This window comes from Salvelinus alpinus, chromosome 33, assembly GCF_045679555.1.
Source record: "Salvelinus alpinus chromosome 33, SLU_Salpinus.1, whole genome shotgun sequence".
Classification (NCBI taxonomy): Eukaryota; Metazoa; Chordata; class Actinopteri; order Salmoniformes; family Salmonidae; genus Salvelinus; species Salvelinus alpinus.
In genome coordinates this window covers 14006873-14027163 of record NC_092118.1, presented here as the reverse complement: position 1 = coordinate 14027163, position 20291 = coordinate 14006873, and the positions used below count along the sequence as shown (strand labels likewise).

The window sequence follows — 20291 nt, the reverse complement described above, 5'->3', positions numbered from 1 at the left end:
GAGCTCTCTCCACTCAGCTGCTCCACTTGTGCTGAGCAACTGGAAAGAGTCGCCCAAGCCCCCACCGTCTCCCCTCCCACAAGGCCTGGCATGGCGCCACAGCAGCATGCAGCTGGCCTCCCTCCACCTGCCAATAAACCGATATATTTAATAAGAATTTTCCATGCACCATTACAAATGGGAAACATCACGGTTTTATTTACACTCTTAAAATATCCACCTTCACCAGCTGCCGTCCAAAAATACATTAATTAGCTGAGGAAAAATGGGGGGCTGTGATTTAAATTATCCCGTCTCAGAGACCCCTGAGAGATCCTGCCTGGAGATAGGGGTGTCACAAGAACACTTCCAGAATGTCACCCACACTATCTGTTTATCCTAATTGCTTTATTCTCCAGTTTCCTGTGTGCCCATGATGATATTTACAGTATGCCAGTGATCTCACAATGCCAAGAAATGGTCGTAAAGTAGGAACGTGCCGGGTCACTGATAGGAAAGCGCTAACATTTAGTTCTAATACTCTACTTGTGTACTCTTCAGCAGTCACTCAGTCTTTGTTTTGATTTTAGAAAAGTGGGTTTCTTCAATATTTCTTGACTTAGACAAGGGCTTGTGCTTTCATCTCAGTGGTTCATGTCTCCCATGATCATGCATGTTTTCATATTTAGGCATATTGTACAAAAGTAGGTATTTATTGTTTTTAAACAAACAAAGTTCATACAAAATTGTATACTCCAGCTATACATTTCCTCAAAAGGCACAGGTAATCATCAATAACACAATCAAAAACTTCAAGGCTCTTAAATTTCAAGTATTTTTGGCAGCATGCGATAACTTCTCTTTTTTTTTGTCAAACAACTACTTCATATATCAAATATATGACATAAGAACGTCTTTGGACACAGTCCGTTGTGCTTATTTCATGAGCTTGAAATGTCAGAGACCAAAAACATACAGCAGTCAGAGCTCCGTGTCATTAATAGCAGTCTATCTCCAGTGCTTTGTGAGGGCACAGCAGTCTGATGTTAGTAGAACCAGACATAGCCTAGGCAAGTAGGCAACAGGTTCAGAGTGGGCAGCACAGGCAGTAAATGGCATCAGGACTGTGGGCAGCAGCCAGACTCTTCATGCTTGGAGAGCAGAGATATCCTGGAGAAGGTTTTGGAGCAACTCTTGCACTGGTATTTCTTGATGTCAGAGTGTGTCTGTAGGTGTGCTCGGAGGTTGGAGCGGTCAGCAAACGCCCGGCTGCAGTGTGGGCAGGAGAAGGGCTTCTCACCTGAAAAAAGGAATTGATAAACTCAGAGCCCAAGTGGGTAACTGAATATGGGATGATGTGAAGTCAAGCTCAATTCATGAAACAGGTGAATAAAGGTGAAAAGTGTTGCCGGCTGTACATTACTCTGTCCCTACCTGTATGTGTGCGAATGTGTCCCTGGAGCAGCCAAGGCCTGGAGAAGGCCTTCCCACAGAGTTTGCAGACGCAGGGCAGTGTGTGTGTTCGGATGTGCATCTTCAGAGCTCCCAGGCTCACATACTCCTTGTCACAGTACTTGCAGCTGAAGTACTTGTGACACTGCCACTCACAGTGCAACTGCCTGTGCTTGGCCAGCCCAGAGAAGGTGAAGTAGGCTTTGTGGCAGTCAAAGCATTCAAAGCGCTCCTGACTAACACCAGAGTGGACAAGGCCCAGGAGGGGATTAGGCATGCTGCCCCTCTCCTCCAGGTGTCTGAAGTCCTGTGAGAGCAGGAAGGTCTGGGGTTCCATGGATCCCAGGGACTTAAGTCCGGACTGTGAGTCTCTTAGTGGATTGTTGTGAGACACTGACAGGGGGTAGGTGATTTCCTGTGTTGAGCTATGCAGGGACAAGCTGGTGTCCCTTGAAGGCAGCCTGTCTACCTGTGGAAAGTGCATGGAGGCTGGTGTGGGGATGAGACTTGGCCCTGGCAGCCAACCCTCCAGGGGCTGAGGAGTGCTGGGGGTGTAACAGGGTACCTCAGGCTGGACCAGGCTGGTGTAGAGATCTGTAATGACACAAACGCCATTTTATGTTAAAACTGTTTTACAAGTACACTCAAATGTTTTAATAATGCTCTATGAGAATAATTAGGTCGAATTCAGTAATAAGTTAAAACATATAGTTAAATATTTGACATTAATTTACAATATTAGGAGCAGTCTCAAAGTAACTGTATTGTGCATATGGATTTGCTTAACATCCAAAGTTCCAATGCATTCACATAGCATAGCCAACTGGCACTATTCTAATTTCCTTACAAAAAAAACTCATCTGATTTTAGTCACATACATTTTACTTTCCTCTATAATGGTCATCTTTGCCAGTTCAATGCGGGAGGGTGGGAGGCTAGCTCGCTTTAAGGGGTGAATTGGAACAAAAACACAGACTTAAGGCACATTTTGGGGTAAAAGGAGCCTCGGAGGGCACTACATTAGCCTCTTGAACGCGCTTAATAGGACCCTTCAGATCCCAGGAGGGACTAATAATAAACTCTTCTTTTGTGTGACAGATTTTGCACCTGCTAAACTCCAAAAACGCATTTGTCGTATCCTATTCCAAGGTATCAGTTAGATCCATCATTATTTACTTTCCTATAACTAACGTAATTTTAGACTATGCTCTAATCATATTGTTTGAGTTATAGGCCTAGTGTGTTCAATTACTCACGGCAAGAATAAAATTCATTTTTAAAATGGGCTATGAACGGAATAAAATAAATATAACTATAAGTTTGTTTTTTTCTGAAATAATGCAAGTTATAGCCAACAGACAAAATAGCAAAGGTATTTACATTGCTATTTAAAAAAAAAATAGAACTACTGTAGATGAGAATATACAACACAACGATATAAACATATAATTTAAGTAGATTTTCAAAATTAACTGTACCGTCTGCTTTTGAATCCAGAATTCCATAGTTTGGCTTCTTATTAGTGAGATGTTTTTTCACCAGAAACGACCTTGGCATCTTTATCATATAGCTGAGTTATTGATGAGTCTGCAGCGCCGCAATAATGTAACAAGTGAGCGCTAGTAGGATGACCTGTTGAATAAATAGCTCTTGGAGGCTGTCTTTTGCCTTGCATTCTTCAGTGGAGTGGAGAGAGTCAGGTGCAGGGGTCGCTAAAAATTAGCATACACACCCTGTCGGACCAATTAGAATGAAAGGACAAGTGCACCGGGGCGGGCCTCTGCGTCGATCAGCATACCCCAACAAAACAGGTGCATCGCAATACACTGTATACAGTAGTCTACAAGCCCGTAGACAGGCGATCTGAATTTACCCTGCCTGACTGGCTTTATTAGTAAAAAAAACATTGGCATGCCGATATTTCTTTCTCTATATTTTTCTTTATTCTACATACGTTCTCACTATCACATGGTATAGCAAAAAATGCAAAATAAATGTTTTTTTTGGTTGTACTAGCCGTTAAAAACGTTATTCACCTCCATCCTAAAAATGTGCTCAAAGCCCAGACCTATGATTAGGCCAACTATACGTGTTTATTTGAATGAATGAATGCACTTTTGTATCCTATGCTTACTTGTATAGAAAGACAGACTTGAAGTGTTTCGTGAGAGGTTCCTCGTCTATTATTCTCAGTTTCTTTCCATGTCTCATTTGAAAGCTTCGGAAACAAAGCGCATTCCCAGACCGGTCATTTTTCATTCCGTGAAGTGCGTCCCATTGAAGCAGCCGAACTAGCGGTCAAGGAGGGGGGTGTGGTTTGGTGTGGAGGACCGAAAGCAACATTAGCTGTTTCTTTTTTACGATGGTGTGTAAGTATTCACTTCCTTGAACAGTTCATTGTGTAGAAAAAAAGAAAGAATATACTGACCTTAACCACCTACTTCTAAAGTGTAAGACAAAACAAATATTTTTATTTAACATGTTTAAAAATTGCGTATTTAAGCAATAATGTGGTATATGGCCAAGGGGTTCTTATGCACAACGCAGAGTGCCTGGACGCAGCCCTTAGCCGTGGTATATTGGCCATATACCACAAACGCCCAAGGTGCCTTATTGCTATTATAAACTGGTTACCAACGTAATTAGAGCAGTACAAATATTGTCTTACCTGTGGTATACAGTCTGATATACCATGGCTGTCAGCCAATCAGCATTCAGGGCTGGAACTACCCAGTTCCTAATGGAGATTATAGGCTACTTTAGCAAAAGATTCACGTGCATGTGATTCAAGGCACATTATAAACTGGGGGGGTTCAAGCCCTGCTGATTGGCTGATGAAATCTAATTTATAAAGACATGCTTACATCAGTTTATATTTAAAGTGCTGTACAGAAACCCAGCCTAAAACCCCAAACAATGTAGGTGTAGAAGCACGGTGGCTAGGAAAAACTCCCTAGAAAGGCCAGAACCTAGGAAGAAACCTAGAGAGGAACCAGGCTATGAGGGGTGGCCAGGCCTCTTCTGGCTGTGCCAGGTGGAGATAACAGAACATGGCCAAGATGCTCAAATGTTCATAGATGACCAGCAGGGTCAAATAATAATAATCACAGTGGTTGTCGAGGGTGCAACAGGTCAGCACCTCAGGAGTAAATGTCAGTTGGCTTTTCATAGCCGATCATTCAGAGTATCTATCTGATAGCCGTGGTAGATCAGTCAGTATACCACAGGTATGACAAAATAGTTATTTTACTGCTCCAATTACATTGGTAACCAGTTTATAATAGCAGTTAGGCACCTTTGGGGTTTGTGGTATATGGCCAATATACCATGGCTTAGGGCTGTGTCCAGGCATTCCGCGTTGCATTGTGCACAACAGCCCTTAGCCACGGTATATTGGCAATAAACCCCCCGAGCCTTATTGCTTAAATATAACTTGAACAATCTGTTCTGTGGAACAAGAAAATGCCATTATTCATTGCCCAGACCTGTTTCATTCAATCATTGCCATCTAGTGCCCCATCTGAATTTGAATAATTTAGCTCAAATAAAGAAATAGACTGACATGTTGTAATTTATTTAATAAAACTATTCACATGGCCATCAATGTACCAAAGGGATATCCTTTATAAAAATTAAAAAAAAAAAGAATTCACAAGTGTGCTTCTTCAGAAGCAAATAGAAAGAAAAAAATAAACATTTAATATGAATAAAATGAAAAGGAATACAAAGACCCAAACTTATATTTTTATCAAACATTTTTAAAAAGCGTGTGAGCTTGATAATTCATATCAGTTAACAAAAAAAATCCTAAGGCTGATTTGGATTTCAAGTAACTTACATTTCATGCCAAAGTATAGTCTTTATAGAAACTTTATGATACGACGCCAACATAGAAGCAAGAACCAGCAAACAATGCATATTAAATTCAAGTACAATCTGGGGTTGTTAAGAGTCCATTAGAAAGCACTGCTGAACTGTGTAAAATCCATGTCAACATCCTGCTAGTGCAGAGCCAAGAGTGTGCCACCCTCCCCATGCTGAAGACAAGCATTGAACACAATTCTCTAAAATGGTCCCATGTCTGCACAAATCAAAACTGTAAATGTGCCCGAAACACACAAAAGGGGAAATAAAGAAAGTGTCTTCAGCCTACAGACCCAAGTGTGGAGAACCGGACGCTTTCCAAGCAAAAAGGTTGAGAGGCTGACTGACTTCTCAATCCTCTCCTCCGCCGTACATGTCAGACAGCTTCTTGAAGCGCGGGCCCCACTGTTGAAGGAGATCGTAGTCCTGGTCGTCTCCTGAGCTGGAGGAGTTGAGGGAGCTGAGGGAGCCGGCCTCAGAGCCACCTCCTTCATAGTCAAACACCAGGAGGGAGTCGTAGGGAGGAGCAGTGGGGTCGTTGTCAGCTGCCTTCAGGTTCTGGTCAACAGAAAGATTACATTTTACCACTTTGGTGAATATACAGCACAAATTCTAAACAACATTATCCATGTCATAAACTGACATTATCCATGTCAAATCCAGTTACTTGAATGACAAATCATCCCCAGAAGACTTAAATATGATCTTAACTGTGCATTCCACTCACATTATAAATCAGTTCAAGACTTTACTTACATCATCAATGAAGTTGCCTATGTCAGCTGGGTTGGCGGGTCGTGGGCGATACTCTGGCCGGGCCATGGTTGGAGCGATGTCATTACGGAAAACATCAGGACGGTTATCCAGACCTCTGTGCAGAACACTCAAGTCGAAATCCTGAAGGTGGAAAGATGTACAGACATGCATTATATTACAAGATCAGAAGACACAGAACCATAAACTTTAGAAACTTTGACAGAGAGGTGTTATTGCATATCCCAATAATAAATTGACACTTGGGAGAGCCTAGTTGGCTTGTTCTGAGCCAGGCAGCAGTCCAAACACTTAAGACACACCCTAACCCCTCAGCTCTCAAATTAAGTGTACACTTGCAGGGCAAGGGTGGAAAGAATTATTTTTTTAAATGGACTACCCTTGCTGGAAATTCATCACGCGATGGTTGTGTTTAGCCACCGGTAGCTTTATATGCGCTACAGTCAATTATGAGTGCATGTCTACTCATTAAACATAAATTATTAATATACACCTACTGTATGAAAGCTAGTAAATTAATTAGATAACTAACGTTAGGCTGCCTAGCTAGAACTGGAAAATGTTTTATTTCTACAATTTCCAAAAGATAATCAAACCAAAAAATACATTTACGAGACGTGTTTGAGTCATCGTGTGTATTAATAGCACAATTTCGAACTTATTTGCATTCGTTTTCACTTACACTTGTATGTTGACTTCGCCATTGATGTTGTTTAAGTTTTCACCGACTTATCTTAGCGGATGTACAATCGTCACAAATTGAATTATGGGGAGTTTCAGGCCCCGGAGAGAACATAATTGTACACTCGCAAACGGGACTAAAAACGAGGGCTGAGGAGCTAACATTGCAAACTTCCATTGCTTGGCTAATAATTTGGACCGCCCTCCAAGATGGCGACGGGGATTCCCCCAAGGGCATAAGGCGAAGATAAGTGGACGAGGGTGTGTCTTATGAGTCTGAACCACAGCCCTAGTCTGGTGTTCTCTTCTCTCACCTGGTCATCCTCACCACCTCCCTCCTCGTCGTAGTAGTAGATGTTGTCCCTGACATCGTCCTCCTGCAGCAGAGGCTCCTTCTTCTCACCACCTCTCTTCCTCAGGAACATGAGCAGCAGAAGAGACAACACTGTGGAGCACAACAAACACACAGGGCCTTAACACACTTGCAATTCATTGTGTATTTACTACATATGTAGGCTTCGAGGACAGCAATGACCAAACACTTTAGTGCCGGGTTAAACAAATTAACAACTTACATAGGAGTAGTAAAATGGCTCCTAGAATTCCCAGAATGCTCGAGAGGCCGAAGCCTGCTACAGCTTTATCGGTGCACTGGACATCAGCTCCTTTGCAGTCACACACGGAGGCCTGGATGGTGCTCTCCTGGTGCAGGCCCGTGATGTCAAACACTCTCAGGACAACCGTGTAATCTCCACTGTCCAACATAGTTTTCAGTGTCAGGATAATGCCAGTTTCTGAAATGGAAAATGGTAACATTTAACAATGCAGTTGTTTTAAAGGGGGGGGGGAGCTAGTACTGTAGTTCTGAGAAAAATCAACGCATACTTGTGTCATTCATTCTGGCAGTCCAGTTAGATTTGGACGACCCCTGAAGCTCTACAGTGTATGGAGCAGCGAAGCCCGCTCCGTCTTTATCAGTGATTGACAGCAGTTGTGGGGAGGACTCCTTGTTGCAGACCTTAATCATCCTCTCGTCGATGGTTGGAGGGTTGTCATTCACATCCTCCAGCTCTATGATAAGGGTGCCAGTGCCAGTTGCTGGGATTTCATCTGCAAATCCAAATTAGAGCACTGTCACTCAAAAGGTCAAGTTGAGGCTGTGGTCATCTTCTAAACTTAAAATATTAACAGTTAATATTAGAGAAAGGGTTTATTGAAATACCGTTGTCAGTGCCCAGAACAACAACAGAGTATTTGTTGTCTTGGACAAAAGTGGATTCTCTGTCCATGAGGGCCTTGACTTTGATCAGCCCAGTGTCTTTGTTGATACTGAGCCATCCAGCAGGATCATTGCGTATCTTGTATCTGTGTAGTAAATGTACAAACATTTAAATATATGCATTGCTTACAACCTGTTGAGTTGTCACAAATGATCCTCTTCAAATCTTAGAAAAATATAATAAATTGTAAATTAAGTTCTAATCTTACGTGACTTTCTGATTCCTTGCAGTGTCTGGGTCTGTGGCTGTGTACAGAACCAGGTCACTGTCAATAGGGAGGTCCTCAGGTTTCTTGATAATCTTCTCCACTGGGGTGAAGACTGGAGCTTCATTCACATCCTCCACATTCACTATAACAGTAGCAGTGGAGGTGGGCAGGGGGGCGGCAAATGGGACTTCATTCACCACAGTGACCAGCAGAGTGTACTTGTTGTTCTTCTCAAAGTCAAGGGGCTGTATTGAAAGAACAGGAAAGCCCATCAGAATAGGAATCCTTCAGACATTATAGAATCAGGAAAATGGTGTTTATATCTACAAGCATACACTCCTACATATTTATTTGGACAGTGTAGCCAGAAATGTATTTGGCTCTATACTCCAGCATTTTAGATCAAATGTTTCATATGAAGCAACAGTACATAACGGAACTTGAGGGTATTTTCATAAATATCCGTTTATAAATAAAAGCACTTTATGAATCTAGTCGTCCCCATTTGAAAGAGTCATAGGTATTTGGCCAAATTCACAGTGTATTAAAAGTAGTCAATTTTAGTATTTGGTTTCATATTCCTAGCACGCAATGACTACATCAAGCTTGCGGCTACAAACTTGCTGGACGCATTTTCAGTTTGTTTTCAGATTGTTGTGCCCAATAGAAATGAATGGTAAATAAGAATCACTTAGGGTAAATAAGAATATGTTTCTGAAGCATTTTACACTGATGTGGATGCTACCATGATTATGGATAATCCTGAATGAATCGTGAATAATGAGTAGTGAGAAAGATCATACCCCCAAAACATGCTAACCTCTCACCATTACCAAAATGTTTTGGGGGGTATGATATTTATCCCTCATCGTGATTCAAGAGTCATTCAAGATTATCCATAATAAATGGTAGCATCCACATGAATGTAGAAGTGTTTAGAAACATTCTTATTTACAAAACAAGACTCCAAAATGACAATACATTATTTACCGTGTACTTCTAGACCCCTTTCTGTGTTTGCAAATGTTGCAGCACGAGAGCGATACGCACAAGTTGGTGGCAGAACAAGGGGGAGTTCTTATAGAGCGCCAGCAAAAAAACTAATTACATGTTGCTTGTAGTACACATGTAGACCTTAATCATCCCCTCGTCAATGGTTGGAGGGTTGTGCATTTCACACTGCTTTTGGATTATAATTTAATTTTAAGCCTCATATGAATGTGCTGCTTAATATAAATGTTTCTGTCATTAGTGAATTTGTCAAAATACTTAAGACACCTTCAAAATAGGGGGACTAGAAACAAAGTACTTTCATTTCTAAACTGTATTAAAAAAAAAAAAAAGTATTTAACTAGGCAAGACAGTTAAGAACAAATTCGTATTTACCATGATGGCCTACCAAAGGCAAAAGGCCTACTGCGGGGGCGATATGTATGAAAATACTCTCAAAAAAAAAGTGACATTGTGTACTGTCGCCTCATATGAAACATTGAATCTCAAATTTTAAAAATGTATAGAGCCAAATTAAATTTCAGCTTCACTGTCCAAATAAATTACTAAGGGGAGTGCAAATTGCTTCCTACAGGATACCATTCTAGAGTAGAAGCTAAAAAGCTAGTGACAGGCTGCTTTTGCTACACCTCCAGAGTAGCAACTCAAATACATCTATAGGAGAGGATTTCAACATACCTTTACTGTCGTAATGATGCCTTCCAGCTTGCTAGGGCCTGTGCTCACATTGAAAAGGCCTTGAGGGTCCCCGTCAACTATCTTGAAGGTGGTGGCCCAGGCAGAGGAGTGAGGCTCATCCCCATCAGTCACTGGCATTTTCACCACCAAGGCATCCGCTTTATTCTCTGGGACTGACACAATGTACTGCAAAGGAGAGAAGCATAATTATAAAGCAACAAAGGGCAATTCCATTATGTGTTAACACGGTTTTAAGGCTTCAATTTGAAATGTTGTCTTCACAAATGTGCTTACCGAAGGCGTCACAAACTGTGGCGCGTTGTCATTGCTGTCCGTTACTGTAATGATGGCTTTGCCAAAGCAGGTAAGGCCATTTCCCTCCATATCGGCAGCTTGGATTGCCAAAGTATATTTAAGAATTTTCTGAAACAAATTTAGTAAACTAAGTCACAAATGTAACGCATGTAGAATGTACACAATGAATAAATGATCAACAAGACTATCGATTTGAAAAGAGACCAACCTCTCTGTCCAACCCATGTTCGTTAACCCGAATCACTCCGGTCACAGGGTTGATGACAAACATGTTGGGGCTTGGTAGTGGAGGCTCCTGACTGATAAGGATGTATCTGACATCAGAATTGGCAGAGCCCTCCTTATCAGCATCAGTGGCTGTTACCAGCATGACCTCATCACCTGAACAGAGTGAAAAAAAATTGCAGAAACATCCTAGCATTATTTTCCTTAAAAACCATCACATCATTAAGTATTGTAAATACTGAGTGTGTGTGTGAACATACCTGGTTTTGATGCCTCAGGGACTGTTCCCGTAAATGGATTTTGGGTAAATACAGGTTTGTTGTCATTCATGTCAATGACTTCCACAATGATCTCCATGGGATCCTCAGCTGTACCTGCACCCACTGCAACAGCATGGGCTAGGAGCTACAGAGAGGAGTAACAAATAGTTTAAAACTACATATAAATCAGTTTTCAATTAAGTCAAGGGAAGAAAATTAGGATACACAAAACGTACAACGTATTGGTCTCTTTTCTCCCTGTCCAAAGGCTGGGTCACATAGAGAGTTCCAGAGTTTTTGTCCACAGTGAAGAGTCCCACAGGAGGTTGGTCTGCCCCAGGACCAGTGATGCTGTACAGGATCTTCACCTCTTTATCATTGTTGGACCTGATCTGGTTTACAAGGAATGATAATGTTCACGTCAATTACAAAATGTCCAACACTGATATTGGAGTAATGGAAAAACAATCCTTAACCTACAAGACACTTACCTGCACCATATTTTTTGGGAAGGGGCCTCGGTCATTCTCTGGGAAGTTGATGGGAGGAATGACCCAGTCCCTCTTCCTTCTTTTCAGACCTCCTGAAGACTTGTGGAAGTTCAGAACAGGTAGAGACAGACTTGATCCAGGCTGTGGAATTTAAACAAAAACCATGAAATATCAAGTCTATGGTTTACAGGCACTAAAATAAAAATATTTTTACAAAATCTGCAAGCAAATGTCATCAATTGACCTGAAAAAAAAATATCTGTTTCAATGCCCATCTATCCACTAGAGGACAGCATAGTCAATATTAATTTGACCAGTCATATACCTGGGGCTGGGTGGTCATCTCATGGTGGTGATGGCCGTGTCTGGCCTCATGCAGCACTCTGACTGGAACCGTGATCTTCTTGCCCTTGGACTGGGTAGAGACATAGAACTCCTTATGTCCATTATGCAGAGTCAGCCCCCTCTTCAGTTTCAGCGTCCCGTCGCCATCTACTTTGAAGCGTGAATCCTCGGAGTGAAAGAGAAAGCTGGTGCGGCTGGTGCAGTCATCAAAAACCACTGAAAGGTGGTCAGAAGATATCCTTTTAAAAATATCACAACCATAATTCGTATGTGGGGCTAAAAAGTAACGATTCATCAACAGGAGCATATTTAAAGCACTGTTGCTTTAATCTCAAATTCATAACAGAAGAGCCCTATTCCATCAGTGCTTTCTAGATACACTGCCACCAGACTCACTCAGTAAATTTATGAATGGAATACTGGTCATAGTAACAAAGCAGTAAATGGCCTTCTAAAAAAACAAAAAAACAAGCTAGGCCTAAATCGCCTCATGATCACAATTCTGATCTGCAAAGACATTGTACAAATAATAAGCCCTGCATAATGTAAAAATCTCCAACATGTCTGACTTGCAACAGAGTAAATTGACTCATATCCTCATGTAACTAACATTACATGTATAACTAGTACTGTGCAACTTAGAACAATATACAATGTACCAGGTAGAGGTGAAGCTGTCATTGTATACAAGTAGTCTACCATAATCATCCTGTGTGGACAGAGAAAGAGCAGACTTGACCAGCCCTGGGTTAAGACTCAAGGACAGTGGGCAGCAACCCCTGGTTTCACATTACTACTTCTAAACATCCTGAGGCATAGACCTAACTCTACAAAAGAGGTCTGAATCACTCAGGTGTGAGTGGCTCATTATGCCCTATTATGTTAACAAAATGGTATTTTTTAAGGACCTACAATTCTGTTTTCCCTCTCACATCTTTCTGTAGTTTTCATTTAGGCCTAGACTGCCCATAAAACATATCCGTTTAGAACCCCTAAATCAATACACCGATTTCCAGCCTAATGAACTGGCTAAATGTTATGCAGAAATTCTGTAATTACACAAAAACAAGAAAGGTGGGGTTGAGAAGTAAAACTGAATTGTAGTATGCCACAGTACACACTTCTGCTTATCCTATTGATAGTTAGGTACTAGAGAATCAGGTAGGTAGAGGTACAGCAACTACCAGTCTTTAGGCCAGAAGGCAGTTGTCAACAAAGTCTTGAACAAATTAAAGGCTGTAGGTGGTAAAGCGCAAGTGCAGAGCAATAAAGAATCAGGCCACCTGTCACAAAAACATTTGTTTTACAACTGGCTGTCTCGTCATTGTTGGTAAATCGGGCCTAACACTGTTGTGTCGTCTGCAAACTCGATTCTGCTGTTGGAGATGTGCGTGGCCACGTAGTCATGGGTGAACAGGAAGTACAGGAGGGGATAAGTGGAGATTACCGTGACTCAATGCTCCAGTTGCATTTCTAGTGCATACGGATGACATGTCTTTTCTCCCCATGCCAATTTGATAAACCATTCTAAATTAAAACAAATTGTACATATTAGTAAAGACAAGATTAAATTGAGAATTGTCTGATAGGTGAAAATATGATCACTTGAGAGAACAATGTGTGCAGCCTGAGAAGCTTTTCCCCCAACTTTTTCAAATAATTAATAGCCTATAGTCGCATCAGAGGTCACTTTAGATTTCAGAATCTTGAATTTTCAAAACTCAACAAAACAAAAACAGTTTTTATCCATTTCACCTGCGTTTTATATTGAAAGTCATGTTTTTTGCTCCAATAGACTGAGTATGGGGCGTGCAACTATAGTTTTCATTCAGATGATCATTTTGATCAGATGACAGAAGTGCAAAACTATTTGGCTAGCAGCCATACAAGTAAATGAGCTTACAATGAAAAAGCAAGGACTTTAGAGCAAAAACGATGCACGGCCATCAGATATTTCAAATGCATCATAGAAAGAATGCAGCCAGCCACATTTCTTAATGTTTTGCTTGAAGTTAATCTTGCATTTTACCAGAGAAAAGTAGGTTTCACTGAGAAAAGTAGCTACACAGTCGGACCCCCTTTTCCTTCAGAACAGCCTGAATTATTTGGGGCATTCTACAAGGTGTCGGAAACGTTCCACAGGGATGTTGGTCCATACTGACGCGATGGCATCACGCAAGTGCTGCAGATTGGACGGCGGTATATTCATGCTGCCAACAGCCCGTTCCATCTCATCCCAAAGATGTTCTATTGAGGTCTGAGGTCTGTGCAGGCCACTCAAGTAAACTGAACTCCGTCATGTTCCATGGTTGTGGCCCGCCTGTTAGCTTACACCATTCTTGACATCGTCTTTCGACCTCTCTCATCAAAGAACTGTTTGACCCACAGGACTGCATCTGACTACATGTTTTTTTGTTTGTCGCACTAATCTCGTAAACACTTGTGTGTGTGTGTGAAAAGCGCAGGAGGGCAGCCGCTTCTGAGATACGGCGTGCCTGGCACCGACAATCCTACCATGCTCAGTCGCTTAGGTTACTAGTTTTGCCCTTTCTAATGTCCAATCTAACAGTAACTGAATGCCTCAATGCCCGTATGCCTGCTTTATATAGCAAGCCACAGCCCCATGACTGTCTGTAGCAGCGATCCAGTTTTGTGAACGGGGTGGTGCACCTAATAAACTGGCAGGTGAGTGTATTCGGGACACGGGACTTAAACATATCTTCTCCGCTAAATGAACTAGCCTACAGCCTATAATGCATGGCGCATAGTCAGATAACATTACCGTAGGCTGACTTATTCTGTTCTTCTGAAATACATTTTCTTCATATCATAATGCCTAAAATAAAATCATGGATTTATTGTGATGTGTGTATTAAATAGATTTATTACACTTTAAAATGTATATGTTCCAAAGGCGCTAGGAATGTTAACGGCTACTGTTATTGTTAGCAACTGGAAATACATTTGACTGGTCATTTACATTTACATTTAAGTCATTTAGCAGACGCTCTTATCCAGAGCGACTGGTCATGCTTAATTTGTAAAATTTAGAGGAATTATACTGAACAAAAATATTCAACGCAATGTCTAAAGTATTGGTTTCATGAGCTGAAATAAAAGAGTCCAGAAATTTTACATAGACACAAAAAGCTAATTTCTCCTTTGCCAAGATAATCCATCCACTTCACAGGTGTGGCATATCAAGAAGTGGATTAATCAGCATGATCATTACACAGGTGCACCTTGTGCTGGGAACAATAAAAGTCCACTAAAATGTGACGTTGTGTAACAACCCAATGCCACAGATGTCTCAAGTTGAGGGGGTGTGCAATTGGCATGCTGAATGCAGGAATGTCCACAAGAGCTGTTGGCAGTGAATTGAATGTTAATTTCTCTACCATAAGCCACCGCCAATATAATTTTAGAGAATTTGGCAGTACGTCTAACTTGCTTCACAACCGCAGACCACGTGTAACCATGCCAGCCCATGACCACCACATCCGACATCTTCATCTGCGGGCTCGTCTGAGACCAGCCACCAGGACAGTTGATGAAACTGTGGGTTTGCACAACTGAAGTATTTCTGCACAAACTGTCAGAAACCATCTCAGAGAAGCTCCTCTAGCCTTCAAAGTGGCACAGTGTTCTAAGGCACTGCGTCGTAGTTCCTAGCTATGCCACTAGAGATCCTGGTTCGAGTCCAGGCTCTGTTGCAGCCGGCCGCAACCGGGAGACCCATGGGGCAGCACACAATTGGCCCAGCGTCGCCCGGGTTAGGGGAGGGTTTGGCCGACAGGGATGTCCTTGTCCAATCACGCACTAGTGACTCCTGTGACAGGCCGGCCGCAGTGCACGCTGACATGGTCGCCAGGTGTACGGTGTTTCCTTCGACACATTGGTGCGGCTGGTTTCCGGGTTAAGTGGGCACTGTGTCAAGAAACAGTGCGGCTTGGTTGGGTTGTGTTTCGGAGGACGCACAGCTCTAGACCGTCCCCTCTCCCGAGTCCGTACTGGAATTGCAGCAATGAGACAAGACTAACTACCAATTGGATACCACAGAATTGGGGAAAAAGAGGGGTAAAAGTTTTTTTATTTATATATATTTTTAAAGTATATATATTTTTTAAATTAATTATTTAGAAAAAGTTTTAAAAAAAACACAAATTCAAAAAGAGAAGCGCATCTGCGTGCTCATGGCCCTCACTGGGGTCTTGACCTGACTGCAGTTCACGTTGTAACCGACTTCAGTGGGCAAATGCTCACCTTCGATGGCCACTGTCACACTGGAGAAGTGTTCTCTTCACTGATGAATCCCGGTTTCAACTGTACCGGGCAGATGGCAGGCCGTGTGTATGGCATCATGTGGGCGAGCAGTTCTGTTCAACATTGTGAACAGAGTGCCCCATGGTGGCGGTGGGGTTATGTATGGGCAGGCATAAGCTAAGGACAACAAACACAATTGCATTTTATCGATGGAAATTTGAAGGCACAGAGATACTGTGACGAGATCCTGAAGCCCATTGTCGTGCCGCCATCACCTCATGTTTCAGCATGATAACGCACGATCCCATGTCCCAAGGATCTGTACACAATTCCTGAAAGCTGAAAATGTCCCAGTTCTTCCATGGCCTACATACTCAGACATGTCACCCATTGAACATTTACATTTACATTTAAGTCATTTAGCAGACGCTCTTATCCAGAGCGACTTACAAATTGGAAAGTTCATACATATTCATCCTGGTCCCCCCGTGGGGAATGAACCCACAACCCTGGCGTTGCAAGCGCCATGCTCTACCAACATGTTTGGGATACTCTGGGTCGAGGTGTACGACAGCGTGTTCCAGTTCCCCGCCAATATCGCACAGCCATTGAAGAAGAGTGGGACAACATTCCAAAGGCCACAATCAACAGCTTGATCATCTCTATGTGACGGAGATGTCGCGCGCTGCATGACACAAATGGTGGTCACACTAGATACTGACTGGTTTTCTGATCCACGCCCATACCTTTTTAGGTATCTGTGACCAGATGCATATCTGAGATCCATAGATTAGGGCCTATTTTTTATTTATTTAACTAGGCGAGTCAGTTAAAAACAAATTCTTATTTACAATGAAGGCCTACCCCTGGCCAAAACCTAATCCGGACGATACTGGGTCAATTGTGCGCTTCCCAATGGGACTCCCGGTTGTGATACAGCCTGGAATCGAACCAGGGTCTATAGTGACACCTCTAGCACTGAGTTGCAGTGCCTTAGACCGCTGCGCCACTCGGGAGCCCCTAAAGAATTTATTTATTTAGACTGATTTCCTAATATTAACTGTAAAATCTTATAAATTGTTACATGTTGCGCTTCTATTCTGTTCAGTGTAAATTGTCGCTGTTGTTTTTTTTTCATTAGGTCGTCATGCATCTTATTTATCACACGTGCACAGCATAGAGCCTAGTTTGAGAGGAAATATCAGCTGTCAGACAGCAATACACCTGGATGCTGCTAGAGTGAAACATGTGCCCAGTCACCCCGCAACAATTATAGATGCAATTGTGTGATACAAACATGGTTTTGGTGGCCACGATTAATAAGAGGATTCCAGCTTTCTATTGCCTTTGCATTCGAGTGCATAGGCAAGCTATCACATGTCTCAACCACTTTGCAATATGAGCTGGAGGCTGTAGGGCTATGCATTTTAATACTTATGTTTGAAACCTGAACATTTTACTTCATATTATGGGGCATGTCTTACCTTGCTTCAAAGCAGCCTCGCCAAAATTCCACCATAGAAACGTGGAGGCAATTATTTTATAAAGACTTCCTCATATGCCATTGAAACCAGCATTTCTCTCCTGTTTTATTGGTTTTCATAAACTTTCATTTTCGAGAAGCCAAAAGGCACAATCTTAGTTATATTAGTGAACCCATCCTAGTTGTTGCATCTTTAGATTCCCCCTTTAAATTTATCAGAGATGATCATCTCGGTCCCATATGGAACCGCACTGTTAAGAACTATGTTAAGAATAGCACTAAGTAACATGAAAATATCCGCCTGACAATTTCATGATCCCCACAGGCCTAGCTATACCCGCATAATATTGCCCAACAATAGCAAGGCACTGACGTCAATCTTATGGGTTAGGAGTGAAACTAGAATGGATTCCTGACCTTGGCACAACATGTAGATGAAAGTAACAAACTTTCTGTATCATAAGAGACCAGTGTAGATTATACTGAGAGTCTGTAGAGGTCTTCCCATAACATATCCCAAAGGGAGGAGGAATAGTTGTAAAGCAATGACTAAGACTACCTCCTTATTACTGTAATATTGGGTACTAATCACAGAACATGATCATGGGAAATAGGTTGCTACACAAAGGGATTGATTGAGACAGCATTTCTCATTGATATTAATTTTTAATATGCTTCAGTTGACGTGAATGAAAGGCAATGTCAGAAGTCACTCAGAGGAATCTAGGCCAGCCTAATGGTTGTTCCAGAAAGTCTAACCAGTTTTACTCTACTGATCAGATCAGAGCTTGTGCCTACACGCCCAGTTAAACTACCAGAGATGTAGCATGTCTCATCAATTAGTTCACCCAGTCTAGTCAACCGTTTTACAAAGACAAAAACAGCCTTCAATTAGGTCACAACTTGATGAAAAGCCATAATGCAAATCTAGCCTACTAAATTGGTCACAATTGCAAGTGACACTTTGGTTTCTTAGCAAAGCAAAGGTGTGAAAAATCCCTCCATTAGTCCCAATGCTGTACAGACAACACACCACAATGCTATTGTAAACAAACTAACACTGAGAAAACAGGGGAAGGCCAGTGCCATGCCATATCTGCCAAGTAATGGTTTGTCTGTACAATGTAGAACTGTGGCAGTTTGATTAGGATAGGAATCAGGCTGTCTGGGGAGAAGGACCCAAATCTTGAAACACAAAATACTTCCAATTGAACCTCTTCTGACAAATTGAACAATGGATAAACATTTATCAATGTGTACTGAAATATTCAAAGCAGAAACTAAAATGTAATCTGAAGTGATGACACCCATTTAAAAAAAATGGTTGGCCTTACGCAGCATTCAAAACTGCGACTCGAAAAAAATACCAGTCAAATCATGACGCCATTGATCTTCAGGTCTGAGCTCTTGAAAGAGACCCGAGTTGAAATTCTGTGTTGGATGACAGTTCAAAATGTTTCTTTCAGTCGGAGCTCATTTTTCCCCCGAGTTCCCAGTTGTTTTGAACGCGGCGTAATACATTTTTTCTCTGTCATATGCTAAGAGCGCCTAAACTACCATTAGTTAGTTCTTACCTTTTCCTAGTCTCCGGCCACTTTGTAAGTGATTTCTTTCCACTTTGAAAATGTACATTTCTGAATTGAAACCTGGTAGACATTTTGACTCCTCCGACGACCCTGGCTTCAAAGCCTTACAGAAAGGAAAAAGCAAATAACGTCAGTTTTATTATTTATAAATCAACTACACAAGGTAATGAAAACAATATTCACCAGATTACCTTAGAAATACTATTATAATTACCACTCATTACTATTGTTGTTGATCTTCTACAAATACCCCAGCACCCTACTGCGAAATGTGGCACAAGTATAAATAAAAGCTAAGAATAATACAAAATAAATATCCGGGTGCGTTAACCTGGTAACGTTAATTATATAATCGACCAACGCAACGCTGGCTAAAACAAATATACCCAACAAATCATGAAAAGTTCATCATAAATGAGTTAAATAAGACCAGTAACGTTAGGCTGTAGCTGAACCAGTATCTGTGAGTTAGTGTTCCCAGGTAAATGGCATAGCCTACATTGCATGTTACTTTCAGAGTAGAAACAAAAAAATCTTACCTGGAGAAACAATGTTAATACCCCCAACTCCACGAACCAAAAGGCCCCCATTTCTTTTGAATAATTTCAGAATAGTCGTTCCACCAACAGTAAAAAGTAATCAGTTTACGCGTAGATGGGGGAAAAGTCTCTCTTGTTCAAATGTGTGCTTTCTGGATTGTCGGTTAAATTGGAGAAATGAGTTTCAGCAGGTAGTTTCTGGAGAGTGCCGTGTGCAGGCAGGTGACGTCGCCCATCCGCTCGCTCCAAGTATGGGCATAGAGGAGAACGGCTCCTTATACCCGCACCTATGAAACACAGGTAAATTGTCATAATCCAGAAACCCACAGCAGGGTCCTATGTTCCAAATTATTACACAATAATGTGAGAATTCCGATCGAGAGGAGAAGCACCGATGAGGAAGAGTGGGTTCAGGATCAAACACGGATGTCAGTCATTCCATTTCATGATCAAAGTAGTTTCAAACAAAACACAGTCAGCAACACTGACAATAATTTCACAGACTGGAGTTGTCTATATTTGTCAAAAGCTATAATTTGTCAAAATAAACTTTACATTTTAACAAATGACTGATAAATACATATATTTCAATCATGGTAAAAAAAAAAAAAAAAAATACCAATACTCCATTTAGCCTAGTCAAAATAATTGCTGTAGATATTCTTCACCATACGTTTCCTCAGCTTGTAGTAAAGTCTGTGTGTCAATGTGAGAGACCCTGTGCTATCCTACCACTACCACTTCTCTCAAAGGAACCATTCATTTAGCTAGTTTGACCACAGACTGCATGATCCTAAAGCCTGTCCAGTTGGGGAATGAGACACATTATTAAAAACAACCCAATTTCATAAAACCAT

General features: G+C 41.6%; 2 protein-coding genes across 2 annotated transcripts; both read right to left on the bottom strand.

The window, feature by feature from the left end:
• Positions 1-215: 215 nt before the first annotated feature.
• On the bottom strand, positions 216-3085 carry snai3 (snail family zinc finger 3). Its single transcript, XM_071381658.1, has 3 exons — positions 2910-3085; positions 1414-2025; positions 216-1279 (listed from the first exon to the last, which is right to left on the bottom strand). Exons 1-3 carry the CDS (start codon positions 2995-2997, stop codon positions 1098-1100), a joined length of 882 nt encoding a protein of 293 aa, XP_071237759.1. The 5' UTR covers positions 2998-3085; the 3' UTR covers positions 216-1097.
• A 1909-nt stretch (positions 3086-4994) lies between these two features.
• LOC139563221 (B-cadherin-like) lies at positions 4995-20255 on the bottom strand. The gene is made up of 16 exons (XM_071381636.1): positions 19435-20255; positions 18884-18998; positions 11544-11779; positions 11219-11359; positions 10964-11119; positions 10728-10872; positions 10451-10623; positions 10222-10350; positions 9928-10113; positions 8239-8483; positions 7973-8115; positions 7636-7860; positions 7326-7544; positions 7065-7195; positions 6052-6192; positions 4995-5853 (listed from the first exon to the last, which is right to left on the bottom strand). The coding sequence occupies exons 1-16, from the start codon at positions 19483-19485 to the stop codon at positions 5647-5649; spliced, it is 2643 nt and encodes an 880-aa protein (XP_071237737.1). The 5' UTR covers positions 19486-20255; the 3' UTR covers positions 4995-5646.
• Positions 20256-20291: the final 36 nt, after the last annotated feature.